This window comes from Nannospalax galili, unplaced genomic scaffold (assembly GCF_000622305.1).
Source record: "Nannospalax galili isolate Female #2095 unplaced genomic scaffold, S.galili_v1.0 scaffold238, whole genome shotgun sequence".
Taxonomy (NCBI): Eukaryota; Metazoa; Chordata; class Mammalia; order Rodentia; family Spalacidae; genus Nannospalax; species Nannospalax galili.
In genome coordinates this window covers 3,471,017-3,482,410 of record NW_008341888.1, presented here as the reverse complement: position 1 = coordinate 3,482,410, position 11,394 = coordinate 3,471,017, and the positions used below count along the sequence as shown (strand labels likewise).

At 36.6% G+C, this 11,394-nt stretch overlaps 1 protein-coding gene across 7 annotated transcripts in view; it reads left to right on the top strand.

Moving 5' to 3' along the window:
- Uprt (uracil phosphoribosyltransferase homolog) overlaps positions 1-11,394 on the top strand; it is a 40,611-nt gene that overhangs the window by 4,879 nt on the left and 24,338 nt on the right. For 3 of the 7 annotated variants that reach the window (XM_029565686.1, XM_017799250.2, XM_029565683.1), the window contains 2 exons: positions 4,950-5,006; positions 6,152-6,194. The exons of 1 other annotated variant lie outside the window; for it this stretch is intronic. In XM_029565686.1, coding sequence (XP_029421546.1) covers positions 4,950-5,006; positions 6,152-6,194 — 100 coding nt within the window. The remainder of the gene's footprint in view (positions 1-4,949; positions 5,007-6,151; positions 6,195-11,394) is intronic. 3 more of the 7 variants (XM_029565684.1, XM_029565685.1, XM_008837677.3) reach the window with 1 other exon arrangement.

Genomic DNA, 11,394 nt, shown 5'->3' with positions numbered 1-11,394 from the left:
TGTGTGTGTGTGTGTGTGTGTGTGTGTGTGTGTTATGGAGCTGTCTGATAATAGAAGCCTTTAGCCTACATGTTGTTTCTTTTATTGTTCCTGGATCTTAGCATCTATCTAGTAAAGGAATTGCTTTACGAATTGACTCTGGCATGGAGAAATGAGGTGATCCAACAGGACTGCATGTTGTTGTATATCTATAAAGGAAGCAAGATTGAGACATTGTACTGATTTAAAATGACTCCATTTTTGAAGTGTACAGTATTTGAAACATAATATGTTGGCTGTATTATTGAATTTCAAGGAAATGATTTTCTCTCTTTGAGAGTGCTGTAATCTAAACACCGAATAGAACAGATAATTTACTCAGCCACACATACATGGGTCACTGGTGAACTACGAAAAAGAAATGACTCTTTCATTTCCTTGTGGTTTCTTTTGTGTTGCTGTTGAAGTGCATTAAGTTATACATCTTTCCTTTCCTGCATATTAAACCCAGACAAGTCTGAGTGAAATGCACTTTTCCATTTGAACATGGTTCATGATCTCATATGTAAGGTAATGAAGTGTACTTAAAAGATCATCCTCCCAGCTCCAGCTCTCGTGAATATGTGTGTGTGTGTGTGTGTGTGTGTGTGTGTGTCCCTTGAAATGTTAGATTAAAGCTAATTGTGAACTGTCGAATATATTCTGTTTACTAGCGCTAGGAAAGGCTTTGGCATGGCTTCTGTAGACTGCTTGGATGAAAGTTGAGCAATTATCGTAAGAAATTTTCAGTCCGTGAAATGGCACTAAAGAAGTACATTTAGTCTTGTGACTTGTTTTAAGGCATCTAGAGAGGAGACAATTAATCTTAGGATGGATAAAAGTTCTGTGCAACTCTGATATGAATGTTGCCTAATGTGATGTGAGTCATCTAAGTAATGTAATGTTCTCAACTGAAGCTGTCCCTCAGAATTGGTAGTGGGATCTTTTTAAAAAATACGTGTTCCTGACTCTTATTCCCACAGGTTGTTTGTGTAATGTTGACTATTTGGAGCTTTACAAACATCACAGATGATTATTTTGTGCTCAGGCTGGACTATTGCCATCTGGGAAGAAGGGTCAGGCTCCTGGCTGGCTTGGCTTCAGATTTGGGGTACAGAATGATCCAGGGATTATGCACATTAAACCGAAGTCGCTTAGAGAACCTGGCCTGGCATCACCCTGAGAAAAGAGTAATCTCAGAATTTGTCCTTTCAGTTTATCCAAAACCAAAATGCCCACCACAGGAAAGAAAGTGACTTACAAATTGTTTAAAATGTGAACATGTGTTTTGTTTGTTTGTTTTTGTATGAGAATTTTTCTAATTAACTTTTAGGGCCATAGGGAGGAAGTCATACCTTTCAGCAGCACAAATTCTTATAATCTTAGATATTAGGGATATTGTAGTAGTGTTTTGCCAGTTACATTGGGTTAGAGCAGGTGGGAAAGATACCTATTGTTTTTGAATCTGATTTTGAGTGTTTATATTGAATTCTGTTTGGAGGTTCAAGTAAATAATCAATGGCACTCTATTTTATGAGCTTATTAAGAAAGTGCTAAGGAGCTGTGACTTTGATGACTTGCACCTGGCAAGTAGTAAAAGCTATTCTTAACTTTTTCATTCAGTTAGATTTGTTCCAAGTATTTTATTAGGCATTTTTTTGAAGGTTATGGAAGGAGGAGTAAACCATCTGCATACTACTACAGCAAACCTTGGGGCTATTCTTTTTTTTAAAAAAAATATTTATTATTTTTATTTTATGTGTATGAGTGTATTGCCTGCATGTATGTAAGTGCACCCATGTGGTGCAGTGCTGCAGAGGCCAGAAGACACTGTCGGGTCCCCTGGACCTAGAGTTGAGGACGGTTCATAGCCACCATGTGTATACTGGGAATTGAACCCGGGTCCTCTGCAAGAGCAGTCAGTGCTCTTAACCACTGAACCATCTCTCCAACCCCTGGGGCTATTCTTTATTTTAGTGATTACATAATAACAAAGAAGTAGAACTTATGTTTTCAGAGTGGTCACTAAACATTAACTTTAAATGAAACAAACCTTTCAATTAAACTTGCCAGAAGAACTTTTATGTTCCTCTTTTCTTCAATCTGTTGGCTTAGCAAACAAAAGCATATTGTGTTTGAGCACTCGCATTCTTATTTTATAATATTCTTACTTTTAAAGACCATTAAATTTTCTGTGCTCTTGCCAGATAAAACCCAGGATGCTCAGTTAAATTTGAATTCAAGTAAACAATGAATAGTTTTTTTCATATAAGTGTAACTTAGCTATTACATATAATTTCTGAATACAAATTTAATTGTGCATCCTGTATTTTTATTTGCCAAATATTCAACCCCAATTTTCCTTCCTCAAATGCTGCAGCAAACAATCTATGCAAATAATCTTTCTGGAAAAAGAACTATGTATTTACATTTTTGAAATTACATCCAATTCAGTGTTCCTAGGATTTGATTGTAATTAAATAATTTTGAGTTTTGAGTTAGGAGAGTTTGCTTTAATTGTTTTTGGAATGAGTATTTTTTAATGTATATTTTATTGAGATTTTGTGCATTTTATATAATAGATCTTAATCAAATTTAGACCCTTCTCCCCCACTTGCACTCTCCCATAGTCCCCCCATTGGATTTCATGCATTCTTTCATATATGTTAAGGCCTATCCAGTCAAGCATTTGTACCCAGATGTCCCAGCCTATCTAGAGTCACTCCCTTAAAGAGTATCAACTTTTCCTCATCCAGCATTAATCCATTGCTAATGGTTTCTTGGCTAAGGTTGGAGCCTGCTGCCCATTTCCCCATTTCTATGATGTGTTTTTGTCTGATTGAGTCAACATGAGTTTGTGCATGCTGTCACCATTTTTGCAAGTTTATATGAGCAAGTTCCCAGAGGCATGAAAGCCTGTTCCCTTATGTTCATACACCAACCCTGGCTTCTATCATCTTTCCACCTCCTCTTCTGAAATGGTCCCTGAGCCATACATAGGTGGGTGAGGTTTAATATAGGAATCCTATCCAGGACACACACTGCAATCTCTCATTCTCTGCATGTTCTTCAGTTCTCACCAGCAAAGCTTTCCCATACAAGACTACATTTTTTTAAAGAAGGGTCTTGCTGTGTGTCCCAGGCTAGCCTTGAACTTTTTAGGGATGCCAGACTGTCTTTGAATTCTGTGACCCACCTGCCTCAGGCTCCTGAGTGCTGTTATCACACGTATGTACCACCATACCCAGCAAAGGGCATATTGCATATGGTAACCTTAGTAGATTACTTTATAGCTGTATCATCATGAAAGCATCTCCCTCTTCAGGAAGAACATTTTATTTATTTGTTATTTATTTATTCATTTTGAGACTGGATCTTGCTGTGTAGCATGGGCTGGCTTCAAATTCCTGAGTTCAAATGATACTCCTGCCTTAGTCTTCTAAGAAGCTGGCCCACAGGCATGTGTCACCGTACCTCGCATCCTGATTTTTTTTTTTTTTTTGAGATAGGATTCCCATATGTAGTGCAGGCTCACCTCCAATTCACTATGTAGCCCAAGCTGTACTCAAACTTTTGATCCTCCTGAGTCATTCTTCTGAGTGTTAGGATTCTAAAAATGTGTCACCACATCAGACTCTTTGGAAAATTTAAAGCACTCTCTAGACAGCTTTACTTAAATAGGGAAGATTCAGGTTTACACACACCCCATATTAAAATGAGGATTTGGTTTCTGGTATGAATTTTGTTTCCTTGTGAAAATCACATTTTTAAATGAGTGCCTTTGGTTTTCACCTTGTTGCTACAGGTATGTGACCTATCAGTTTGAGAGGAGGATGCCTAGAAACACGTATTCTGGCATTTAGTTATGTCTTCATTGTTAGAAGTTTGTATAATTTTTAAAAATCTCAGGTTAACATTAGAGTTCCATGCTTTGGATTCTGAATGAGTGGATATTCCTGTTTATTTAAATATGATATATGGATACTTAAATATTTTTTAGAATAGTCTAGAGATGCATGTTCATATGAGTTTTTTTGTGGTAGTTTTACTATGAAAGAAAGATCATTGATGTGTATGCATCAATTATTTAGCTAACTCTGCGGGACAAGTTTTTAAAATGGTTTTGAGACAAATTTAATAGAGTTATGATTTAAACAAAAATGTATAGAATGAATAATATCTGGAATCTAGTTTCCATTAAAACACATTTTAAATTAATAATTTAATCCAGTATTGGGCCTAAAGGAGAGACTGAGAGAATACATGAAGCTTGATTGATCTGATAAGTACAATCTGCTTTTATGGAATTCTAGTTTCAAAAATAATTAAGAATTTAAACATGATGTTGAAGGCCATTGTGGGTTTTAAAAAATGTAATCACCTTACTGTATTCTAGCTTTAATTTCTAAATTGATTTAAAGTAAATAGTATGGATGTGAAGTTTGTCTGAAACAACAGAAAGTCAGATAGTAATTACTGTTTATAGTGGGATAAGTTGGAACAGTGAATGCTTTAATTTGTAGGTCAAATAACTGTCAAGAGCTGACAGTTCTAATAGGTTCGTTGGAATGTAGAAAAGGTGCTCATTATGCAGAAGTTATCAACTGAGGCTGAGTTTTGGGGGATGGAGGGTATGATAGATGTTTAAATGTCTGATTCCAAAGTAAAATAACAGATGGTGACAGCTCTGATCACTTTATCTAATATAACTTCTCTGTTGTATAACTTCATGCACAACTGTTCAGAAATGTAAAAAAAATCAGACATGTTGCCAAACTATATTGTAGGATAATCCTTTAGGAAAACTTCAGATTTTTCTTCCTCCTTTTAAAACTGTTTTGGGCTGCCTAAATAAGTTTGCATAGGTCTAGCAGACAGATCAGTAGGCTTCAATATTTTTTATACTTCTCTGCTTTTTATTTCCTCAACAGGCATGTTTTGATCAGTTATAGAAATGAAAGGTGTTGGTCTCCCTTGAAAACAGCAATGTATGTAATAGAGCTTCTTTTAAATGGCTTCTCTATGTATTTAGGGAATATTTGTACATACACTATAAACCTGTGTTCTTGCTATTGCTTAATTATGCAATGTTTTAGGGAGTTAATATCTGTATTGTGATAGAGCTGTGGTTACTGTAAGAGACACAAATAACAACACAATGTTATTTGTGTCTGGAATATTTCATTGCTTTCCTGTGTCAGAGAAAGTGAATGCAACCTGCAAAAAAAGTAGATTAATGATCTACTGAGATAATAGGTACTTGCATTTGTCCTTTTGATGCTGAGGGATATTTTAGCATGCTTTGGATAGGCAGGTAGAGATTTTTATGTGCATAAGCTGTAAACTCGTTCATTCAGTCGGGCTTTTTAATTTACATAGAGGAAGGAAGAGGAACAATATTAGAGTTTTACATACAGAAAAAGCATCAGTCCTTTAACATTCTTTTTTTGGCTTGTTAACAGCTTGTGGGTAGGTGCAAGATTGAATTATTATTGCTTGAGTACCTCAGGATATGACGGTATTGACCAGAAGGAAATGGATAAGAAAATGGTGGAAGAACTGAGGAAACGAAGGACTTCTTGGAAAGCTAGGACAAAAGGAACAAATTATAAATGATTTGAGAAAGAGGCCTTAGAAACTGTTGTGCATTCTTGAAAGCAGTGACAAAAGTAGAGGATCACTATTATGATTCCAGAAAGGATTAGAGACAAAGTAGATGTGTTACTTATCTCTGTTATATGGGTATAAATCAAGGTGAACTGAGGGAGAAGGTAGGGAAAACCTGGTTTTCTTGCTGTTAAGTTTCCTATCAATTTGAGCCTTTTTGCTGTCTTCCAGGGAATCTTTGTTCTCTGACTCCTCTGTGGGAGACTGCATGATGTTTTCAATTCCTATCTCTGATGATGATACCAAGTAATCAAATAAGCATTTCCAATGACATTTCTGAAGTCATCTCATTTTGGCATCTGTATCCTAGGAAAAATATATTGCCTCAATAATAGTCTGTACACATAAGCATTTAACCCATTAGTATGTAATAGGTCTTAATATCAGTGTTACTATATGTATTAAGTTGTCTTTTGTCTTGAAGCTCTAATTTAGACTAAAACTTGTACTGTACTGTTTTTTTTAGGACAGCCAGTAGAGGGGACTTCATGTTTTCTGCGGATCGTTTGGTAGGTGGAGGCTTTCCATTTTCATTTCATTGCTATACTTAGTGATATAGTCATGGTAAATCAAGGGGCTTTTTTGTTATAGACCATTCTGGGGGTGAGAGCAATTACACCATGTATCCGTCGTCTTGCCAGGCTTTTGATGCATTCTTTCTACTGTTACATTAAAGTGTTTTAAGCCTCAATTCTTTTTACTCCAAAGCATTGCCTATGAACTCATTCCCAGTTGTTCTTAGGTACTGCTATCCCTCAGATGGATCTTGGCAGTGTGGTTCTCAGCAACTCATAAATGCCTCAACTTAGGGTAATGAAGGGAAGCATATTAGAAGAAAATCAAATGTGTACTGAGACCTAATGGTTACCCTTGTGGGATCAGCTAATGTGTAGATACTAGTGCATTTTTTTGTAGTTTATGTGTAGATGGTATTTGTTTTGCCTCTGTTCTGTAATGTACTTGCATGTGAAGTACTAAGTTGTATTGTCTGTACTTTCTTCAGGGACTTCCTATAAGGCCTGACCAAACCCAGTTCTATATAGTGTCATCTCAGACGATCTCAGACCAAATTGCTTTGCCATTGCTTTTCTTTTTTGTGTTGATATCTCAGTGTGCTCAGTTCTTGGAATGAAAGTGAGAATTTGTTGCTACGATTATTATTTTTCACCTATTCCTGAAAATAAACACTGAATTCTTGTCAGTCAGGCACTGTGCTAGCATGTTTTGGGAGGAAGGAGATAAAACAGGAGTATAGACATGGTCCCTTGTCTGGTGGAATTTACAATCTAAACACTGTTGCCAGTATTTAATTTGGGAAGGAAATAAAGAAATGTGGCTTATTAACCTCAAAGTTATAATCAGATCATAAAAAATATAAAATGAAATGGGAAAAAAAGGCATTCAACTTTTCATTTAGATTTTCCCTGGAGATGTATTTCAAAATAGTGTAGACAACTCCTGTTACGCACTTGGCTTTAAATATTCTTAGTTGAGAGACCCAATTCTGTTTAAATCTATTTTAATTTTTATGGACAGTAATAACTGTTGGATATCACTAAAAGAAATGTGTTTGACATTCCTGGGACAATAGACATTCTTTTTTTTGTGTGTGTGTATGTTTATGCTTGTTGGGGGGGGCGGGTGTGTTGCATGTGTCTGAACTTGCATGTAGAAGGCAGAGCTCAACCTTAGGTATGAAGGCCAGAGAGCAACCTTGGGTGGTTCTCAGGAGTCATCCACTTTTGTTTTTTTTGTTTTTTTGTTTTTTGTTCAGACAGGGTTTCTCTCTGGGACATGGGGCTCGCCAATTAGACTCTGCTCTGTGGTCAACAAGACTCAGAGATCCTGCAGTCTTTGCCTCCCCAGGACTAGGACTATGAGTACATGCCAATGTGGTACACTTGGCTTTTTTATTGTGGGTTCTGAGGGTTGAACTTAGGTCTTCATCTTTATAAGGCAACTGTCACTAACTGAGCTATCTCCTCAGCCCTCTTTTTATGTTTTCATCAAACAAAAGACAATTTTGAAGAGGAAGGAATTTCTTTCATCCTCGAAGACTAGTGGCTGCTGGGCAGAGAACAGGAGTCTCTGTTCTCTGGTATGAAATCATTTCTCTTTCTTTTGTTTTCCTTGTGTTCTTTTTATTTTCCCTTCCTCTTCTTTCTTTTTCCTTTTGAGATTCAGTATCTATTTTACCTAGACTGATCTCAAAATCCTTGGCTCAAGCGTTCCTTTTTCCTCAGCTTCCCAAGTGGCTGGACTACATGTGTAGTGCCAGATGCATGTGTTCTTTTTCTACAGAAAGTAGGAGTCAAGGTCATGTACGTTCTAAAATGCTTCTCTGAAATGGCAGGCATTATATTCTAGCCTGATGAGATAACATGGACTTGTGGCATAGTTCACCTGTGGGGATAATAATTTGGCTCTCTCTACTCTCTGCAGATGGTTTTGGAAGACCTATAGTGGGCTGTATCTGTTGTGATTGTAGTTGTGGTAGGGATTCCATCTGTTATATTTCTATTGTTGAGGATTTCTAGTATACCATCTCCTTAACACAATGGTCCCTTGATAGCGGACATTAATTCTATCCTGAATTTTTCAGTAGTAGGTTCCTTGGCCTTCTGATCCTTGAGTTCTTTATATTTTCTTTATTTATTTGGGGATTCTGAGTTCTCTATATTTTCTTTATTTATTTTGGGGTGCTGAGGATTTAACCCAAAACCTTGAGCATGCTAAACAGTTGCTGTACCACTGAACTATACCCCCAGCCTTTTAAACCCTCTAAAGGTATTTATATTTTACTCATCCTTCCTCTGGTTTTATACTCTCTTGTAAGACTTAGACATACTAATCCCCCCCCCATTTTTTTGTTGTTTTATTTTGTTTTTTGTTGTGACAAGAGTAGGATTTATTTTAGGGCGGCAACATTGTTTCAACATTTAAAAATCATTATATGCAATCCACCATATTCACAGACTAAAGAAGAAAAGCTGTGTGTTCAAATCCATTTATAAAAGAAAAAGCAAAGTCCTCACAGCACACTTCTCCATGCAGGGGTGTTGTGTCTCTGGCACTTGAAAAGAGTTGGTTCAGCTTTCAAAGAAGAATAGACATATATAGTCATATACAGAATGAAGGCTTGGGGTTTCCTTGTCCTTTTGATGATGGGAGCATGGGTGATTTCTGAGGTAGATACAACTGTATACAAAAGAACATGTGTGAGAATTTTGTGCTTATGTTTTGTGGCTGAGTTTCTCCTTGGAGAAATTCTGTAGAATTCAGTTCCATCACTTATAAAATGCAGTTCTAATATTTAAAGTTATTTTAAAAAAATTTTTAGAAGCATTTCATTACAGCTTTAACATACTCATTAACAGTTTCCAGAGCAAAAGTGGCTATAAAATTTTTAGGTTCGCTGTTGAATAAATACAGTTATACAATATTGAACTCAGTATAAGCCCTGTAAGACATAAAATTGAAAGAGTTTTTAACCTTTAAACATGATCTCCATTTCATTTTAAAATATACTATTTCTTACAGAAAGATTCATTGTTTTTGCTAATAACACTGAGATTCTGGTGTATGCATCTCTAATCTGTATGTATCTGATTATTACTAGTCATAATCGGTTGCTCTCGGATCCTTGGCACCTGTGCATGTCCATCAAGTCATCGGGTAGATTTCAATGGTAATGTTTATCACCTCTACTAATTAACATGATTTAACATTTTATGCTTCCTCCTCAAATATAATTCATTTTTTAAAATTTGATTTCTTTGTGTATGTGTATATCATATAGAAAAGTTATTTTTAAAAAATGTTTTAATAGCCACATAATTAGTAGAAGCATTTTGGTACAACAGCATTGACATAGTCAATAACAGTTTCCAGAGTAAAGATGTATCTCTTTTAATACTGGTTGTAATTTTTAGGTTCACAGTGTTGGATTAATACAGTTATACATTATTGTACTCAGTATAAACACTATAAGACATAAAATTGAATGAAGTTTTAACCTTTAAAAAAGATCCCCATTTCATTTGAAAATATACTGTTTCATACAGAAAACCGCATTTTTTACAAAAATATTTTATTTATTATTTTTATTTTATGTGTACAAGTGTATTGCCTGCATGTAAGGGAGTGCACTTGTGTCATGCAATGCTGCAGAGGTCAGAAGAGGGCTTCAGATTCCCCTGGGACTGCAGTTAAGGACGGTTTGTAGCCGCCATGTGGGTGCTGAGAATCAAACCAGGGTCCTCTGAAAGAGCAGTCAGTGCTCTTAACTGCTCAGCTGTCTCTCCAGCCCCAGAAAAACTCATTTTTAATGCAATTAACACTTAGATGTTTACACGTGTCTCTAATTTCTATGTATCTGATTATTACTAATCATAGTCGGTTACTTTCTGAGATCCTTGGCAACTGAGCATGGATATAAAGTCATCAGGTACATTGCAGTGGTAATGTTTCTCATATCTACTAATTAACATGAAGCAAATTTTTATGCTTTTTCCTCAAATATAACTCATCTTTAAAAATTTTAAATGTTTTCTTTGTGTATTTCATACAGAACATCCCGAACAATCTTTTTCCTCTTTATACCTGCATCCCCAAATAGCACCCTCCCATAGCCTCCCCCCACCCAATGAAGCCTATATACTGTCATCCCTGTTATTGTCCACTGTGTTGTCAGTGCCCCCAGCTGTGCAAGTCCATTCACTGAGTCTAGTCAGCCTATCTAGAGTCCTTTGTTTAAGGAAGATCAGTTGTTCTTCATCTAGTAGCAATCAGTTGCTAACATTCTTTTAGATAAGATTGGGGTCTGCTGTTCATTTTCCCAGTTCTATGCTGGGTTACTCCCTGGGAGTCTCTTGGGACACCCTGGCCAACAACTCAAAGGAAGGTATCTCCTGTCTGGTATTGTTTCTTGTTATGGACCCTTTAACTGTACACATGGACTCTTAAAGAATTATAGTGATCACTTTAGTCTTTGGTTATACTTTACTTTTGGGTGTTTAAGACCATACAGTTGGCCCAAATAAACCAATTTATTTTTACTCTTAAGGTCGTTTGAGGATCTGTTCCTCAGGGGTCACATGGGTTTGGGATGAGCTGCTGGCTCCTTTCTTTTACCAGTTCCATCTATGTGAAGATAAGTCAAAGGTCCTACTCGACCATGGCTGGCTTCACTTGGAAGCATGGAGTAAATGATTCCTCTGTGTTGACCCTCCTCTTTGTAGGCTGGACACTGGTTCAAGTCTATCTGGTAGGGTCTCCTCACCCTCCTTGATCAAGAGGACAGGTGACGCACCACAGTTACAGGATGTTTTAAGAGATGCTTCATAGTCCCCTGGAACTTAGTTGACCTTGGAGGGTGAGGAGCAAAAACTGTCCTTTAAGTCCCTCTGACCAAATTGGTATAGGCCTCAAAGTATGGCTGTTAAACATCCAAGAAGGTTAGTTCCACCAGTCTGGTACTTTTAATTACCATGTGCTATGTAAATAAAGCTTGGGCAAAAACCAAATGTTCTCAGATAAACCTTGACTAGACATATAGTTTGTTCCTTGAGCTAGTTATATGTATAATTTGTCAGTAGGTTTTTGGACCAATATGGTTCCCTCCGTTTTTTTAAAACTAGCTAGGCATTTAAAAAAACGGAGGGAACCATATTGGTCCAAAAACCTACTGACAAATATGGTTCCCTCTGG